Source organism: Phodopus roborovskii, unplaced genomic scaffold (assembly GCF_943737965.1).
Source record: "Phodopus roborovskii unplaced genomic scaffold, PHOROB, whole genome shotgun sequence".
In the NCBI taxonomy this organism is placed as follows: domain Eukaryota; kingdom Metazoa; phylum Chordata; class Mammalia; order Rodentia; family Cricetidae; genus Phodopus; species Phodopus roborovskii.
Genome location: NW_026126525.1, coordinates 15,865,444 through 15,886,233, shown reverse-complemented (window position 1 = coordinate 15,886,233; position 20,790 = coordinate 15,865,444). Strand labels below are relative to the sequence as shown.

Here is a 20,790-nt window from a genome sequence, read left to right as displayed (position 1 = left end):
TTGTTTCCAGGTTTGGGATATTATGATTAAAGTCACAATGAACATAGTTGAGCATGTGTTAGAATGGAGCATCCTTTGGGTATATGCCCAAGAGTGAAATAGCTGGGTCTGGAGGTAGATTGACTCCAAATTTTCTGAGGACCCATCGCACTGATTTCCATAGTGGCTGTATAAGTTTGTACTCCCTTCAGAAATGGGAAAAGCATGCAGAGAGTGAGTCTAAATAGAAGTCTTCATTGGGTCCCTCGCCTCAGACTTTGGGGAGCCCCACAGAAGAGGGAGAGTAAGGATTATAGGAGTCCGAGGGGATGAAGAACACCAGGAGAACATGGTCCACTGAATGAACTAAACAGGGCTCAAATGGGCTCACAGAGACTGAAGCATCAACCATGGAGCCTGCAGGGGTCTGCACCAGGTCCTCTTCAAACACTATGGCTGTTATCTTGATGATTTTGTGAGACTCCTAAAAGAAGGTGTGGGTTTATCTCTGATTCCATTACCTACTCTTGGGACTCTTTCCCTCCTATTAGTTTTGCCTTTGTCTAGCCTTAATGTGAGGGCATTTGCCTTGCCCTATTGTATCTTGTTTGGTCATGTTTGGTTGTCATCTTTTAGAGACCTGCTCTTCTCTGAAGAAAAAACAAAGAAGGAATGAATCTGAGGAAGAGGGGAGAGATGGAGGGAACAGGGAGGAATGAAGGGAGGGGAAACTGTGGTCAGGATATATTGTGTGAAAGAGGAATCTATAAAGGAGGGGCCCTAAGAGGGACATATATGGAGGGCCCCTGGAAGGGAAAATACTTAAGATCTCCTGGATACAAAACTGCCTGGTCTCTGATCCCCACTTCTTGTCCTCTGCTGGAGCTCCAGGTGCTGCCAGAGATCCTCCTATCCCTGCAGGACCATCCTGAGTCGCCTGCCAGATCTTTGACCCCCATTGCCTGGCCTCTGCTGGAGGTGAGTCTGGGACCAGTTCAGGTTAAATCCACCCCAAGGCCTTCTCCTGGGAACTTCCTGGATTGGCCCTGAATCTCACTCACCCCTGTATCCTTTCCTCAGGGAAAGTGTTCCTGGTGCTCTGATACACATCCACCCCATCCCTCACTAAAAGCCTGCCCTCCCCCCACCTGTGCCATGCCTAGCCCACTGCCCCCCTACTATGGTTGAGCACTGGAACAGAGAGTGGATCCAACAATCCTGCCATCTGCAGAGTACTTCGTGGAGCTCTTCTGAGAATACTAGACCCGCCTATCAAGGCAGGACCACCCTGAGTCTCCACCTGCCTATCTCTGACCCCCCATTGCCAGGTCTCTGCTCAAGGGAAATTCCTAGATCTGCTCTCAGCACACTAGACCCACCTATCCACAGGGACCATCCTAAGTCCCTCCCTGGACGGTCTTTGATCCTATTGCCTGGCCTCTGCTGGAGGACAATCTGAATCCCCTTGCGGGGCTGTGCCTGAGGAGAGACCTCCTAGAGAGCTTAGACCACCCAGAACTACAGACATCAAACTTATGACCCACCTAAGCCAACCTGGGGAGTACCAGAGAGAGAGAGAGAGAGAGAGAGAGAGAGAGAGAGAGCAAACCCCACCTGCACCCACTGGAAGAAGCAATGGGAAGACAGCAATGCAAGAAAACACCTAACAATAGAAAGACAAACATGACACCACCAGAATCTAGGGACTCTACACCAACTAGACCTGAACACTCCAAAGCAGATGAAGCAGAAGAGAACAAATTTAAAAAAAATTTCATAAAAATTATAGAGGCCTTCAAAGACAATGTGAGAAAACCCCTTAAAGAAATGGAAGAAAAAGCAAACAAAAAAATTGGAAGAAATGAAAAAATGCTAGAAATAGAAAAACTGGGCAAATGATTGGGAGCTACAGACACAAGCACAACCAACAGAACACAAGATATGGAGGAGAGATTCTCAGGCACTGAAGATAAACTGCAAGAGAAAATAGATTCATCAACCAAAGAAAATCTTAAATCCAACAAATCCTTAAAATAAAACATTCAGGAAATGTGGGATACCATGAAAAGACCAAACCTAAGAATAATAGGCATAGAGGAAGGTGAAGAAGCCCAGCTCAAAGGTACAGAAAACATATTCAACAAAATCATTGAAGAAAACTTTCCCAATCTGAAGAAGCACATGTCCATAAAAGTATGAGAAGCATATTGAACACCAAATAGACTGGACCAAAGAACAAAGACCCCTTTACACCTAATAATCAAAACACATAACATACAGAATAAAGAAAGAATATTAAGAGCAGCAAAGGAAAATAGCCAGGTAACAAATAAACGCAGACCTATCAAAATTACACCTGACTTCTCCATGGAAACTCTCAAGACCACAAGGTCCTGGATAGATGTTCTACAAGTACTAAGAGTCCAGGGATGCCAGCCCAGGGTTCTATACCCAACAAAAACCCTCAATCACTATAGACTGAGAAAACAAGATATTTAATAACAAAGTCAGATTTTCACAATATGTATCTACAAATCCAGCCCTACAAAAAGTAGTGGAAGGAAAACTCCAACCCAAGGAAGTTAACTATGCTCACAAAGACATAGACAATAGATAATCCTACTCACCAGAACCCAAGTATCAAGCAGGGCAAATATATTCACAATATCACCACCACCAACAACATCTAACAACTTAGACTTCAAATCAAAATCAATCAAAAGAGATGAAAATGGTCATTTCCTATTCATCACAGGAGAAATCCATCACCACAAAGTCTCAATTCTGAACATCTATGCCCCCAATACAAAGGCACCCACATTCAGAAAAGAAACACTACTGAAACTCAAAGCTCATATAAAACCTCACACACTTATAGAAGAGAAGAGAAGAGAAGGGAGGAGAGGAGAGGTGAGATGATGAGTGGAGAGGAGAGAGAGAGAGAAAGAGAGAGAGAGAGAGAGAGAGAGAACATATAAGAGGGAGCCATTATAGGTTTAAACAGAAAAGTGAACCTAGAGAAATGTCCAGAGGCCTACAAGACTAAACACAACTACCAATTTGAGTAATAGTGGAAAGGACATAAATGCCCTTCCCTAATAATGAGATTGATGACTAACTTATCCAGCATCATGAAGCCCTCATCTAGTAGCTGATAGAAACATAGGCAAACACCCACAAATAAACACTGAGCCAAAGTGGAATTGAATCCAGTTGCAGAGAGGGAGGACAAGACCAGGATGCAGAAACACATAGAGACAGCTTACCTGAACAAGAGGAGCTAATGGGCCCCCATGGAATCTAGCATGGGACTGACTCAGACCCCATGAACATGGGTCCCAGCTAGAAGCCCTGAGCAGTCTAAGGGATTTCAGACACTGGAACCAGGATGTATTCCTGGTGCACAAAAGGACTTTGGAGGCATATCTCCCATGTAGGGATACTCCCTTAACCTAGAGACAGGAGAGAAGTCCTAGTCCCTAAACCAAATGACTTGACAGCACTTCCTGTGGAGTGGGAGGTGGATGGGAGGGGAGGGTGGTCAGGGGCATGGGAGGGTGGGAGAAAGGGGAAGAAGGAGGGAGGAAGGGAAGGATAGGGAACTGGGATCAATATGTTATATAAAAATAAAAAGTAAATTAAAAAATATATATTTTCTTCTCTGTTCCACATGGAAGCTTTTCTAAAATTGATCACATACTAGGCAACATAACAAACTTAAGCAGAAAAAAAATTGGAATAGTTCCCTGTATCTTATCAGACCACTGATGGTAGATGCCATTCTGTAAATAAGTTTCTCATACTGGTTAATGAATAAAGCACTGTTGGCCAATAGGAAAGCAAGATAGGTGGGACTAGGAGACAAGGAGAATTCGAGGAAGTAGTAAGGAGGAGTCAACATGGAGAGACTGGAGAACAGAGGTTCATGCCCCCTCTCCGGTAAGATGAGACCATGTGGAAATACTTAGATAAATAGATATGAGTTAATAATTAAGACAGAGCTAGCCGATAAGAAACAAGTAACTGGCCAAAAGCATTATATCAAATACAGAGTCTCTGTGTGTTAATTGCGGTTGGTGCCATGGTGGGCCCAGGCCGGCAGGGAAAATCTACTTGTAACAGACCACCATGTTTTAAAGTTGTAATTCAACAACAACACACTGTATTTCTTTTTAAGCATTTCTTTGATATGCATGAAATTTTACAAATTATTAAAGAAGAAAGCAATGTTCACTAATGAGATGATATTCTTGCTTGTTTTAGAAGTCTTGACTTAATATTACTACTGCAATGTGTAGGTCATCTTCAACATTTGTCACAATAGATTACTGTCTTGATTGAATGGCCTTCAGTGCTGAGAATGCCAGTTTGAACAACCATGTAATCCAAAATGGCAAAAGATTGTTTAGGGCTACTTCAGGAACTGATAGAAATTCTATCATAATGCCAAGCAAAAATCACTTAATAAGTTTCATGAGAGTCATTTTAGTGACAAAATTTTTAAATTTCCAAATTTCCATTTAATACAATATGCTATCCAAATCAGTTTACTATGATAATGTTACAAAATAACAATAAGAAAAACGTTATTGTCTTTTGTTTTATGTATTTTCACCAGTGTGTTCATATAAATTCAAAAAAGAAAAGGTGTTGTATATACAGAAAAAGTGCAATCCACAACCACAGTAATCTGGATTCTGAATCAGATATTTGAAGCAGAGTGTTGTATTCTTGAAGCAATGGCATATGCAGTTCAAACCGCACCTGTGTATTCTCCAAAGCTGCAGTGAAACCCAAGCCCAAGAGGAGGAAGGATGCCAGAGCTGCCTCAGATTCATCACATTTTATTCTCAGTGAATTGTAAGGTTTTTTTGTTTTTTTTTTTTTAGATTTTGTAGAATGACAGTACTTTTTTATTATTGTTTTGATTTTGTTAACATTTTTGCTTTGAGATGTAATCAGCTATAAGTAAATTGCAGATCAAGGCCACAAGTCAGGATGGAATCCTTCCACAATTAGAACAATAGGCCAGATCTTGACAAGCGATATTGAAATCTAGAAAATTAGCCATTACCTTATGAGTAGTTTTTCCTGCGGATCTGGGCCCACCTCTGCATCAGCCTTAATTTACACACAGAGACTCTGTATTAGATATAATGTTGTTGGCCAGTTACTAGATTCTTAGTGGCTAGCTCTGTCTTAAATATTAAGCTGTTTCTATTAACCTAAGTATTTTCATGTGGTCTCATCTTACCAGAGAGAGGCCCCAACATTCTTCTCTAAGTCCACCATCTTGAATCTCCTCCTTCCTACTTCCTCTCTCCTCGTCTCCTAGTCCCACCTATCTTGCTTTCCTATTGGCCAACAGCTTTATTTATTAACCAATTTATTAACCAATATGAGAAACATATTTACAGAATGACATCTCCCATCAAAATCTAGAGATCATTATAGATCAATAGATATCAATAATATTTTCACTACATTGGCTATTTCAAAGTATGAGCAGAATATATCTGCCTAGTTATTTAGAGACCTATGATTTAATCCATCAGCCTTTCCATTTATTGCATGTATCTTATCTTACAAATGAACTTTTACATTGTTATTTGTTTTACATATTTGTTAATTTTGCTGTTGTATTCATGGTTGATATTTTTCTAGAAAACTTAATAAATTCACTTCTTAGTTCTAAGAACATTGGTTGAATTCACTGAGTTACTCTACCTTAATAGCCACATAGTCTGCAGACACACAATCTATCTATCTTATATTTATATTTCTTGATTTGCCCCATAATTAGATTAATACTCTGGTAGTAGAAGTATGATGAGAACTACCATTCCTACCTCAATGCTTATCCTATAACTTTCTCTAGTCCAACATTTGTTATGATGTATGTTGTAATCTATGTAAATACTTTTGTTGAAAAATTTTTTCTCACATACTATATCCCAATTACAATATCCTCCCCTTTACTCCTTAGTTTCTTGTCTCCTCACCTACCATTTTCTTCCTGTCTGTTAATAGAAAGCAATCAGGTTTCTATACTAAAAAAGAAAAGAATATAAAACTACTACTAACACTTTGAAACTGAACAAAATAAACAAACAGAAAGAAAATGGCTCAAGATAAGTAACAGAGAGACCCACTCATTCACATTATCAGAAATCCCATTAAAACACCAAACTAGAAACCATAATATATACAGAGTATATATTACACACACACACACACACACACACATATATACATATATATAATATTATCTTACTCTATATACAAAATACTCAGATTTTTTAAAATCAAAGAATAACCTTGACACAAACTTATGAAACAAGGAACAAACAAAGATGTCATTAAGTTCAGGAAAGCTGCATCTATTATTTTTCTTTAATTTATTTTTTATCTAATTTTTTTCTTATTTTAATATCCATCCCAGTTCCCTCTTCTTTCCTCCCTCCCTTCATCCCTCACTCCCTCTCTCCCACTCTCCCTTTCTTCCATGGCCCCCAACCACAATCCCATCCCTTCCCCCACCCACACTCCACAGGGAGGGTGGTGTCCTCCAGGAGGGATCATGTAATCTTTTTTTTTTTTTTTTAATTTTATATAACCAAGTCCATTTAAATGAAAACAAACATTTATAGACAATATTTGGGAATTTGGGCGTTGTCCTTTCCAAAATACTTCCTGCTGGTAAGGGGCACTGTCATGGGGGATTCTAGGAAGATGAAGAAATCCTGGCTGTAGTCTGTAAGGCTGCTTTGTCCAGCTATTTTGAATGTAGGATCACATGGTACTCTGTTTCAAGTGGACTGGCTTGATCCAACCACATTAGTCTGGAAGGAATCCACAGCTTTTCATTTACTGTGGAAACACAAATAGAAATCCTTTTCACCAGTAACTTGTCCTTGACCTTAAATTTTGGAGTCAAAGCATTTTTTTTTTAATTTAATTTGTTATTTTACATGTCAATCCCAGTTCTCTCCCCCTCCCTCCCTTCTTCCTTTCCTCCCTCCCTCCCTTCCTTCCATCCTCCCTCCCTCCTTCCCTCCCTTTAACCCTCTCTGTCCTCTCACATGGACCCTAACCACCCTCCCATCCCCCCACCCCAATTCCATATGTAGGGGAATGCCATCCAGTTGGGGTCATGTAGATCTGACAGATCATGTGAAGTAGGGACTAGGACTTCTCTCCTGTCTCTAGGTTAAGGCAGTTATCCCTCCATGGGGGATGTGTTAGCAAGGTCCTTTTGAGCACCAGGGATACATCCTGGCTCCACTGTCTGAGGTCCCTTGGACTGCTCAGTCCTTCTGTATGAGACCCGTATTCAGGGGGCCTGAGTCACTCCCATGCTGGCTTCCCAGCTATCAGTCTGGTGGCCTGTTAGCTCCTCCTTGTTCAGATAAGCTGTCTCTATGTGTTTCTGCTGCCTGGTCTTATCCTCTCCATCTGCATCTGGGTTCTACATCAATTCAGTGTTTATGTAAGGGTGTTTGCTCCTTTTTCCAACAGGCATTAGTTGAGGGCTACATAGATAAGTTAGTTATTGATCTCACTCTCCTGGAAGGGCATTTATGGTAGCCTTTCCACAGAACCTCAAATTGTTAGTTGGCAGCAGTCTTGTAGTTCTCTAGATCTTTCTTTGTGTTCAATTTTATCTTCAAATCAATATTGGCTCCCTCTTTTATGTTACCTCTATCTCCCTCTCTGTATCTCTCTCTGTCTCTCTCTCTCTCTCTTTCTTTCCTGTCTTCTATTTGTAATCAGGCTCAATCTTCCTGGTTGCACATGTTTTCCTTTCCTCCCCCTTGTTTTCCCCTACTTCTCTCTCCATTCGCTACCAACCCCCCATTCGCCTGAGGGACTTGTCCGTTCCCAGTTCTGTTAGGGACTTTATATGAATCTCTTAGAATACACCTTGTATCCAAGTTCCTCTGGTGGTGTGAATTATAGGCTGGTGATCCTTTGATCTAGGTCTTAAATCCATATATGAATGAGTACATACTGTGTTCCTCTTTTTTGTGACTGGGTTACCTCATTCAGGATGGTTTCTTCAACTGCCATCCACTTGCCTGCGAATTTCAAGATACCATTATTTTTTTCTGCAGAGTAGTATTCCATTGTGTAAAGCAGAACTAATATATTCACAATACCACTGCCAACAACAAACCTAAAACAAACAAGCATCAACAATCAATGATCCTTACTCACCCACAACATTAATGGTCTTAACTCACGTATAAAAAGACACAGGCTAACAGAATGGATACGAAGACAGAATCCATCCTTCTGCAGCATAAAAGAAACACATCCAAGCTTCAGAGATAGACATTACCTCAGGGTAAAGGGTTGGGAAAAGATTTTCCAATCAAATGGAACCAAGAAGCAAGCAGGCTTGGCTATCCTAATATCTAACAAGTTAAACTTCAATCCAAATTTAATAAAATGAGATGAAGACAGTCATTTCTTATTCATCACAGGAGAAATCCATCAACACAGCATCTCAGTCCTGATCATCTATGCCCCTAATACAATGGCACCCACATTTGTAAAAGAAACGCTACTATAACTCAATGCTCATATAAAACCTTACATACTATTAGTGGGAGACTTCAATGCATCACTCTCAACACTAGACAGGACCACACATCAGAAACTCAACAAAGAAACAAAAGAACTAACAGAAGTTATGTCTCAACTGAGCTTAACAGACATCTATAGAACATTCCATCCAAAGACAAAAGAATATACCTTCTTCTATGCTCCACATGGAACCTTCTCTAAAACCGACCACATACTAAATGGCATAACAAACCTCAACAGATACAAGAGAATAGAAATACTCCCCTGTATCTTATCGGACCACCATGCTTTAAAATTGGAATTCAACAACAACACAAATAGCAGAAAACCTGCAAACTCATGGTAACTGAACAATGTGCAATTGTACCACACCTGAGTCAAAGAATAAAGAAATTAAGGACTTTCTAATATTCAACGAGAATGAGGACACAACATACCCGAAATTATGGGATACTTTGAAAGCAATTTTACAAGGGAAGTTCATTGCATTAAGTGCCCATATGAAGAAAACAGAGGATAGTCACATAAGAGAATTAACAGCACAACTGTAAACCTTAGAACAGAGAGAAGCAAACTCACCCCATAGGAGTAGGTTCCAGGAAATAATCAACTTGAGGGCTGAAATCAACAAAATAGAAACCAGGAAAACAACACAAAAAAAAATCAATGAAACGAAGAGTTGGTGTTTTGAGAAAATCAACAAGATTGACAAACCTTTATCCAAATTAACGAAAAAGCAGATCGAGAACATGCAAATTAACAAAATCAGAAATGAAAAGGGGAATATAACAATGCACAAAGAGGAAATCCAGACTACTTTCAAGTCATACTTTGAAAATCTGTATTGCACAAAAATTAAAAATTCAAAGGAAATGGACAGTTTTCTGGATAACTATCACTTACCAAAATTAAATAAAGAACAAACAACTTTAATATACCTATATCCCGCAATGAAATAGAAGCAGTCATCGAAAGCCTTCCAACCTAACAAAGTCCAGGGCCAGATGGATTCAGTGCAGATTTCTACCACACATTCAAGGAAGAACTAACACTACTACTCCTCAAACTGTTCCAAAAATAGAAACAGAAGGTTCATTGCCAAACTCTTTTTATGAGGCCACAATAACTTTGGTACCCAAGCCTCACAAAGACACAACTAAGATAGAAAACTACACACCAATACCCCTGATGAACATTGATGCAAAAATACTCAATAAAATACTGGCAAAGCAAATTCAAGAATACATCAGAGAAATCATCCACCATGACCAAGTAGGCTTCAGCCTTGGAATGCTGGGATAGTTTACCATACAAAAAATCTAACAACGTGATCCACCATATAAACAAACTGAAAAAGAAAAACCATATGATTATCTCCCTAGATGCAGAAAAAGCCTTTGACAAAATTCAACACCCTTTCATGATAAAGGTCTTGGAGAGGTCAGGGATAACAGGAACATACCTAAACAAAAAAAGAGCAATAAACAGCAAACCAACTGCCAACATCAAACTGAATGGAGAGAAACTTAAGCCAATTCCTCTAAAATCAGGAACAAGACAAGGCTGCCCTCTCTCTCCATATCTCTTCAATATTATACTGGAAGTTCTAGCTAATGCTATAAGAAAACAAAAGATATCAAGGGGATCCAAATTGGAAAGGAAGAAGTCAAAGTGTCTCTGTTTGCAGATGATATGATACTTTACATAAGCAACCCAATAAACTCTATCAGGGAACTCCTACACCCGATAAACACCATCAGCAAACTAGCAGGATACAAGATAAACTCAAAAAAAATCAGTAGCCCTACTTTTTTCACACGACAAAGAGAAAGAAATCAGAGAAACATCACACTTTACAATAGCCACAAACAACATAAAGTATCTTGGGGTAACGCTTACGAAACAAGTAAAAGACCTACATAATAAGAACTTTGTGGCTCTAAAGAAAGAAAGTAAAGAAGATACCAGAAAATGGAAAGATCTCCCATGCTCTTGGATAGGTAGGATAAACATAGTAAAAATGGCAATCTTGCCAAAAGCAATCTACAGATTCAATGCAATCCCCATTAAAATCCCACCACAATTCTTCACTGACCTTGAAAGGATAATAATTAACTATATATGGAAAAACAAAAGACCCAGGATAGTCAAAACAACCCTATACAATAAAAGCACTTCAGGAGGCATCACTATTCCTGAATTTAAGCTCTACTACAGAGCTATAGTTCTTAAAACAGCCTGGTATTGGCACAAAAATAGACAGATAGACCAATGGAATTGAATTGAAAATCCTGATGTTAATCCACGCACCTATGAACACCTGATTTTCAACAAAACAGCTAAAAGAATACCATGGGGAGAAGACAGCATCTTCAACAAATGGTGCTGGCGCAATTAGATGAGGGTGTGTAGAAGACTGCAGATAGACCCATGTCTGTTGCCATGCACAAAACTCAAGTCCAAATGGATCAAAGACCTCAACATCAATCTAGCCACATTGAACCTCTTAGAAGAGAAAGTAGGAGGTACCCTTTAACAAATTTGTATAAGAGACAGCTTGCTGAACCTAACTCCAGGGGCACAGGCACTGAGAGAAACAATTAATAAATGGGACCTCTTCAAACTTAGAAGCTTCTGTAAGGCAAAGGACACAGTGGACAAGACCAAAGAGCAGCCCACAGACTGGGAAAAGATTTTCACCAATCCTATATCTGACAAAGGGCTGATCTCCAAAATATACAAATAACTCAAGAAACTAGTCAACAAAATACCAAATCACCCTATTAAAAAATGGGGTACAGAATGGAAGAAAGAATTCTCAATAGAGGAAATCAAAAAGGCTGAAAGACACTTAAGAAAATGCTCCACATCCTTAGCTATCAGGGAAATGCAAATGACAACAACTTTGAGATACCATCTTATTCCTGCCAGAATGGCTAAAATTAGAAACACCAATGATGACTCATGTTGGAGAGGATGTGGAGAAATGGAAACACTCCTCCACTGCTAGTGGAAGTGTAAACTCATACAGCCTTTTTGGAGATCATTATGGCGGTTCCTCAGGAAAATGGGAATTAGTTTACCACAGGACCAAGCAATCCCCTGTAAGGAGTATGGTTTTTCTCCCTGCCGCCACTGGTCTTGTCCAGCAGCTGTGCCAGCCCCAAATAATGCACAGAGACTCTGTATTTGATACAATGCTATTGGCCAGGTACTAGTTTCTTATTGGCTAGCTCTGCCTTAGTTATTAACCCATTTGTGTTAATCTATGTATGTCCACGTGTTCTTCTTACTGGGAGCTGGCTGCAGCATACTGCTCTCTCCAGACTCTCCATCTTGACTCCTCCTTACTACTTCTTATTTCCTCCATGTCTCCTAGTCCCTCCTATCTTCCTTTCCTATTGGCCAACTGTGCTTTATTATTAACCAGTATGCGAAACATATATACATAATGGCATCTCCCATTAATCCCCCTCTTAGGCATATACAGAAATGATCCACATCTCTGCAACAAAGACATCTGTTCAACTATGTTCATAGCAGTACTACTTGTAATAGCAAGAACCTGGAAGCAACCTACATGCCCCTCAATTGAAGAATGGATAATGAAAATGTGGCCCATCTACACAATGGAATACTACTCTGTAGAAAAAAAGAATGTTATCTTGAAATTCGCAGGCAAGTGGATGGCACTTGAAGTAACCATCCTGAATGAGGTAACCCAGTCACAAAAAGAGGAACATAGTATGTACTCGCTCATATATGGATTTTAGACCTAGATCAAAGGATCACCAGCCTATAATTCACACCACCAGAGGAACTAGGATACAAGTTGTATTCTAAGAGATTCATATAAAGTCCCTCACAGAAGTGGGAAGGGACTAGTCCCCCAGAGCACAGGGGAACTGTGGGGGCAGCGAATGGAGAGAGAAGTAAGAGAAAAAGAAGGGGAGGAAAGGAGAACATGTTTGATCAGGAAGATTGAGCCTGGTTAGGAATAGAAGACAGGAGAGAGAGAGAGACAGAGAGAGAGAGAGAGAGAGAGAACGAACATAAAAGAGGGAGCCAATATTGATTTGAAGATAAAATTGAACACAAAGAAAGGTCTAGAGAACTACAAGACTGCTGCAATGTAACAATTTGAGCTTCTGTGGAAAGGCTACCATAAATTCCCTTCCCGGAGAGTGAGATCAACAACTAACTTATCCATGGAGCCCTCATCTAATGCCTGTTGGAAGCAGGAACAACACCCATATATAAACACTGAGTCAAACTAGAACCCAGATGCAGATGGAGAGGATAAGACCAGGCAGTAGAAATACATAGAGATAGCTTACCTGAGCAAGGAGGAGCTAATGGGCCACCAGACTGACAGCTGGGTTGCCAGCATGGGACTGACTCAGGCCCCCCTGAATATGGATCTCAGCCAGAAAGACTGAGCAGTCCAAGGGACCTCAGACAGTGGAGCCAGGATGTATCCCTGTTGCTCAAAAGGACCTTGCTAACACATCCCCCATGGAGGGATAACTGCCTTAACCTAGAGACAGGAGAGAAGTCCTAGTCCCTACTTCACATGATCTGTCAGATCTACATGACCCCAACTGGATGGCATTCCCCTACATATGGAATTGAGGTGGGGGGATGGGAGGGGAGGGTGGTTAGGGTCCATGTGAGATGGCAGAGAGGGTAAATGGAAGAAGGGAGGGAGGGACGGAGAGGGAACCGGGATCGACCTGTGGTTACATGTAAAATAAAAAATTAAATAAAAAAATGCTTTGACTCCAAAATTTATGTTCAAGGACAAGTTACTGGGGAAAATGATTTCTATTTTTGTTTTCACAGAAAATGAAAAGCTGTGGATTCCTTCCAGACTAATGTGGTTTGATCAAGCCAGACCACCTGAAACAAAGAACCATGTGCTCATACATTCAAAACAGCTGGACAAAGCAGCCTTACAGAATACAGCCAGGATTTCTGCATCTTCTTAGAATTTCCCATGACAGCGCCCCTTACCAGCTTAATGTAGTTTCGAAAGAATGACGCCCAAATTCCCAAATATTGTGTATAAATATTTGTTTTCATTTAAATGGATTTGATTATATAAAATAAGTAAAAAGAAAAAATAAAAAAAAGAAAGTAGCTAATGCCCCATCCAAACTTCAGTGAGATTCTTTGCAATACATTACAGGCATGGAAACTGAAGTTTTGAGAGAATAAACATCTCTCAGACTATCACTTAGCTTCCATGTGACAGAGGTGTGCCATGGATTTCACATTTGTAATTCCCTTTGTAGAATGACTACAAAGTTTACCACCCAGCATAGGACCTATTTGAGTGAAAGTCACAGTTGCAGTTTACGCAAAAAAAAAAAATAAGTGTAAACCAAGATTTCCAGAAACAAATGGGATAGTTATCAATCCAAATTTTCCTCTGAACATTGGTTTTTGTCTAATTATCATTTTAAAACATTGTATTTGATTTCAGAGTGTTATTTCACATTTATCATTGGTATATATATATATATATATATATGTATGTATGTATGTATGTATGTATGTATATGTATATGTATTTTATTTTCCTGTTTTAGTTTTCTTTAATTTTTTTTTTTTGCTTTATTTTGTTTGTTTTTAGACAAGGTGTCACCAGATAGCTCAAACCACCTAAAACTCATTATGTAAGCCATTCTGGCCTTGGACTCTTGGCTATCAGGCCTCAGCCTTCAGATTCAAGCAATATTAGTGTACATCCTCATGTGAGTTAGTTATACAATAATTTTTAATGTGCATAACAAACTTATATTAAAACTGAATAATCTTTAGAAAGTTTTAAAAATTACAATAAAGACAATGACAATTTAAATATGCCTAAAAGATTATTTATTGAAAAGACTGGAAAGGAAATAGGTTCTCAAAGAAATAATAGTAAGTCCAATTCCACAAACTATTTTTGTACATATTATTGGCATGCATATTCAACTCAATATGGAACTTTTATAATATTTGAAATACAATTGGAAAGCATAAAGAGTTCATGAGTCAAATTCAAATAAAATGAATTTCATATAATACATAGAATAAAAGAAGAAAATCTTTTGTCCACGTAGATTCATTCAAAATTGTCTTTTTGTTGTTGTTGTTGCATGATCCAAAGATGAAAAAGTAGTTGTATTTCCAGTCTCAGTCAATTCTGTGAAAGAAAGTATGTAGAATCAGTTTTGTTTTGTTAAATCAATGGATCTCAGCCTTCCTAATGCTGTGACACTTTAATACAGTTCCTCATAGTGTGGTGACCCCCAATCATAATATTATTTCATTGCTACTTCATAACTATGATGTTGCTTCTGTTATAAATTGTAGTGTAAATATCTGATATGCAGGATATCTGAAAAGTGATTCTTGTGTAAGGACCCTTAATTCACAATGGGGTTAAAACCCACATGTTGAGAACCATGGATTTATATTTATTCACCTCTCACCATTCATAGAAAAAAAAATAAAAATAGCAATTGTTTTACAAAGGTACACTAGGTTCTGGTTCTTTTCCTTAGAGGCATATAACTCCTATTCAATGGCATACCAGCTCACAAGAATTGTTTCAAAATATTTATCCTTTCTTCAGTCCTAAATGGTTTTGTAGTTTAGAATACTAAAGCTATATACACTGCTCTATTGTACCTATTTAATACCTGGACTGAGTAATTTGCTTTTGAATCATGAATTAAAAACAATTTTAAATGCAAAAACATAAAAATTTTGAAACATAAGGTATGCATTGAAATGAAAATTGGCCTGTAACAAAAGCTATAATGCAATCACATAAAACATAAGAAAACTTTATTTCTGAGTGTCTTATAACCAGATGATATAATATGTAAAGACAAAATCTTTTGGAATGAGACAGATCTATGCCAATGGCAAGCAAATAAAATTAAATTTCCTTGAAATTTAAGCTATGCCTAGTGTCAAGGTGGTAAGAAGCTGTAAACCAGTGAGAACACAGTGATAATTCAAATTTGCTACTCTGTTCTGTTTACATTGGAGGATGAAATATAAAAATGTCAACTACAAAAATAGTTATTCTAATCTTCAATATCCAGAAACTTACCAAAAATTAGGAAGGGCATTAACCTGGAAATCCTCTTAGACCTTAAATGCAAACAAATACAAGTAAATAAGTATACATTTTCACACTCATTGAAACACCTACCTAAAATAGATTCTGTGTAACTAATGAAATGTCTTAGTCTTTTGATTCCATGTATATATACTCAAAAGAAAAAAAATACACTCCAATATGGGATACTATATGTGCACAAAAAACTTTAGAATTTTAAGGAAAACACTTTGTTACTCAAATCTAATAAATTTCCAAGTTTAACTGTGTTTAGTCAACCTTAGTCCTCTTTAAGTCAGAGTTCCCAGCTGACCAGTTAAATCAGCCTTCTTGCAATTGTCTATTTCCATCAGGCCACTACTTTTTTCTTGACAATTGTAACACTTACATCAAAATCTTTAAGGCACTAGGCACTGAAAATTATATTGAAGTGAAGATCTCCAGGTGATTCTAGTTTATAGTTCATAATGAAGATCATCAATTTATTAAATAATCATACACACACATATTATATATATATATATATATATATATATATATATATATATATATATATATATTCTTCCATTTTAGAGCTCTCGTTTCTTCTATTAATGTCATCATATGCACATTTTGAGGGGAATTTAAAAGGAAGTAAATTTAGACTTACAGTGATGGGACGAGATGGTCCATTGGCAGAGAACTGGGGGATGGGGTTAAGCAGAAGGTCTAGGTATTGCAGGAGAGTTTGGGAAGGCATATCTCTTTGAAGGAAGGGCGCTACTTGCTGGAGAAGGTAAAGAGCTTTGGACTGAGGAAGAGACAGCTGGGATTGAGAAGAAACGATGGGAGTCTGAGGGAAAGCCTGAAGGACTTGAGCCAGGAGCTGAACCTGAGACTGAGGAATGTGCTGGTTTGCAAGAGTAGCAGGACTGAGAACTTGAGGGTTAAACCGAGAGAGCACAGCTTCAGAGTTAAGAGAGGATATGACTTTGTGCTTGGGAAGGATGGCGGCTTTAGCTTTTAGGAGAGCTTCCACTTCAGGAGAAATGACAGGCCCAAGAGAAGGCACCACAGAGGCTTGAGCAATAGACTGGGCGTTTTGTGCAAGGGGAGTGCAAGAGATGGGCTGTTCGTAAGGAAAGCCCTGAGGCTGTGACTGGACAAAGGGGTGAACTTTGTTCTGGAGCACACCCTGGAAATAAGAGAACATTTTAGTCCGCCGTTCACCAATGTTATTTTTTCTCAATTTATTAATGATCTTTTTTAGCTGATGACAATTGACCAAAGGAATGAATTTGCTCACAAAACTATCATATTTCATTTGCTTAAAAGACTATCTTCGCCTAGCTGGGTATGGTGTCTGATGCCTCTAAATCTACCAGTTGATAGGTTGAGGCAGGAGGATTGCTATAGACCAACCGAAGCTAAATTGTGCGTTCTTGGCAAGCCTGGGGTACACAGTAAGAAGTGATTTCAACTTTATCTTGAAAGATACACAAAACAAAAGGACATTGTCTTGGGTAACATTAAGAAAATAAGTAAAGTGTTCTTAAGTATTTCACCCTAAACTATTCTACTAGTAGAAGAATTATGATGTAAAATGAAATCAATGTTCACATTTTTTAGGAACTTTTCACTTTTCCCCAAGCCATTTCTACACCTGTAGTTAATATATATTCTTAGATATTAGATAATATTGATTTCTTAACCTTTGTAGACTGATAATAGAACTAGTTGTTTTTGTACAGTTGAAGGCAAATTAATTTTAAAAGGTTTAGTGGGTCAATACTAAAGTTTATTTTATTTTATTTTAAGGGGAAAATAAACAGCCTTAATTTGTGACTAAATTCTGTGATCCACTTACTATTGGTCAATTTATAGAATGGTTTACTTTGGTAAAAATAGTTTTTTAATCTTTTCAAGCCGTATCAATTTTAAAAATTTTAATTTGATTTGAAAAATAAATGTGAGCAACAAGCAATTTACTAAAGAGAATGAACTATCAAAGTTAAGCTGTTATGTAAGTGTGATTTAATAGTGGACCTTGACACTATTCAGAAAACCATTGACTTGATGAAAACCTCTTCTGCTGTACAGCTTAAGCAGAGGTCCATTCAGTTGTTCTGTATCTCACTCTACTTATCTTTGAACTAGAAATGCCCTTAAGGCTAGCTAAACATAAAGCACAAATGTTTTCACAAATCAAATGTGAATTAAAACCATTGACTCTATTGAAGGCCAATTAACTACATTTATGGGGAAAATTTAAGAATGTGTTCAGCTCACAGGTGAAGAAAAGGAGCTACAAAGAGACTAATACACAATATTCTTCATCAGGCAGGTGCTCAGTTTAGGATTTCTGCCACATCCCCAATGTGACTTTCATCACCATATTTATTTAGAAAATAAAAGAAACACTGTTTAGTCTGGGGAAATGCTTATGTTAATGACTAAGCACAGACAAGATCACTAGTAACTGTAATCATGATTTAGAAAAGGACGCCTGAGTGTGCTGTCATTGCACTGCTGCTGTATGGCCACTGTTGACTATGAACACACATGTTATAGTTACTCTCTGGCATTACACATCACAAAACCGAGACATAAATTCTCCACCAGCAATTTACCTTTGCTTGCAGCTGTTCCATTTGTCCCGCCATCTGAATTTTCTGTTAGAAATAAAGTGTCTGTTAAAAATCTCAAAATTCTCACCTTTATGAACAAAGTATGGGTATTAAATATAATGGGTTTACCTCACTGATATTTTCAGTAGATTCCTTCAGAAAAATAAAAACAAATAATTAACTTTTACTGAGTCTACAGTATTTTTAATGGGTATTAAAAAATTAAGGTATTTGGTAGTCTTTTAATAGGCCTCTAATGGGAATATTGATGAACTCTTATATTTAAACTATTTGGAACATTTTGTGTATGCCTAATGTATACAAGAAAGATGAGCACAGTAAAAAAGAGGAAAGTGAATTAGTGAGCACAATGTGTAAAGACACATCTAAGCAATGAGAAAACAAAGCTATTGTTTTCTCTCTTGTTACAAATGATCTTTAAATCCCATTTAATTCTTAAAACCAAACACGCAAAGTTGAAAATACAGTCTAATGATAGCTAAAAGTACCTATTTTAGTAAGTACTCTTAGTTCACTTGCTAATATCCCAGCCTCCAAATAGACTATAAGAAATAAATATTTCCTCTGAGGCATTTGTAGAATTATGAAGAGAAGTGTATATACTTGTATTCTCTAATAAACAAATGTAGCACATACAAATAAGTAGTTCAAGGTAGAGACATCTGTTGCATCTCACTTTTTTATTTACCTAATGACAACTTTAATAACCAAAAGCATCCTTCTGCAAGCAACCTTACCTAGTATAGAAAAAGCATGTATTTCTATTAGCATTTGTCTTTAATTTGAACTGTAGCTGCTAGACAATGAACAATCCAAAAATGCATGTCAAATTAGAGAGAGCTCTTGGCAGAGAATACAATTGTGAGATTTTCAAATAAAAGGGGTAGAAGAGGCAGCGGAAATATTTCAAATAAGAAACTAACTTGGTAAATTCTAGAATATGCAGCTATCTAGATATTTTTCTGCCCCTAATACAATGCACAGCATATTTATCAAAGCGGCATATGTTACTCTGTGGCTAACACAGTGTAACGCAACAGAAAAAAACACGCACTTTAGTGTTTTAAGTCTACAAGCTGCCTCTGAGTGAGAATTGCCTTCCCTCACTGCTGGAAATGCTCTCTGTATGAAAAAACAATAATGATTTATACACATTAATTTATAGATCCAATTAGGACTTCCAGATCACTAAAAAATGTAGTTATTTCAGGGTTAGAAATATTCCACAATAAAACCTCTTACCTCGGAGGATATGCTGAGTGATTCCTTTTGTAAAAAGAAATAAAAGAACTTATTAGTGACTATATATACCTTGCTACTAAACATGCTTCCTATTTGACTTTTACATCATATACCTCTTTCAGAAACTTAAAAAGCAAAAAAGTTGTTGTAAGCTTTTTAGAATCTTGAAAACATATTTACTATCACTGATATTTTAGTAAAGTTTTATTGGCTCATTCCTACATTAGATTAATTTGTGCATAATTTTTGATGAGTGAGAAAATAAAGAAGTTACTTTAGTTTCTTCTAAGCACTTTTTTTATTATGCCTACAAGTGTACTAAAATTCTTGACTATGTACTTCCTCTGAATATACCTTTGGACAGGCACAGTAAGATTTGAGCTGGTCATCAAAGGGATGCATTCACTTTATCACTAGAATGAGATGTGTAGTCTACTTTTGTGGAATCATATTTACTTGATGTATTTCTGTTGCCTTGTTTTGCTTCTTGTTTAAGTTTCCTTTGGAACTGGTGGTGCAATAGCACAGGGAGCACTTGTCCCAGCTTTGAGAGCCTACAAGAACTATGGGACAACTCATGACTCCAAAGAAGCAGTGACTAAATAAGCAGATCTGAAGGTCTCTGTTATTTATACACTGAGCTGTCACTGCTGCTACTGTCTACAAGTGAGCAGACCATTTTCTACTTTTTAATGATCTAGGAAGCTTCTTTACACACCTCACTTGCAAGAGCAAGTGCCACAAGGCAGGCAAAGATGAAGACCTTCATGGCTGTAGTCAGGTCCTGTGAATGAAAAGATGAAGGGGTTGTAAAAGATGAGTCAGTCAATTAAAGTCAAACTCTCCTCTGGCTCCTAAATACTCCTATTACTAACATCAAATTGAGATGTCAGCAGCCAGTAACAGTGTTATCTGCTCACAGCTCTCTTCCAATCTTTTTTGCTATTTCTCTATTGTTAACAGAATTATGGATGCCTTACAAAACTATGAAGAAGTCATAACTATGGAACACTGTGGTGAATAAAACTATTTAGCTATTACAGGTGTCCAGACAGTGAACAGATTATGAAGACATTAGCAATAGGAAGACTCACTTCTAGAGTGAATTGATAGACAATATGCGTTAACTCTTGCGATACTAGTGAAAAATCTCAGCGTGAAAAAAAAAAATTTAGATATATTTACAAAGTACTCTCTCCAATACTTGATGGTAGAAAATTATTCTGTTAGTGAAAT

The 20,790-nt window shown here is 37.8% G+C and overlaps 1 protein-coding gene across 1 annotated transcript; it reads right to left on the bottom strand.

Annotated features, from left to right (window-relative positions):
- Positions 1–250: 250 nt before the first annotated feature.
- Csn2 (casein beta) lies at positions 251–20,323 on the bottom strand. The gene is made up of 6 exons (XM_051198596.1): positions 20,273–20,323; positions 19,555–19,602; positions 18,421–18,444; positions 18,295–18,336; positions 16,335–16,859; positions 251–463 (listed from the first exon to the last, which is right to left on the bottom strand). Exons 1-6 carry the CDS (start codon positions 20,321–20,323, stop codon positions 251–253), a joined length of 903 nt encoding a protein of 300 aa, XP_051054553.1.
- Positions 20,324–20,790: the final 467 nt, after the last annotated feature.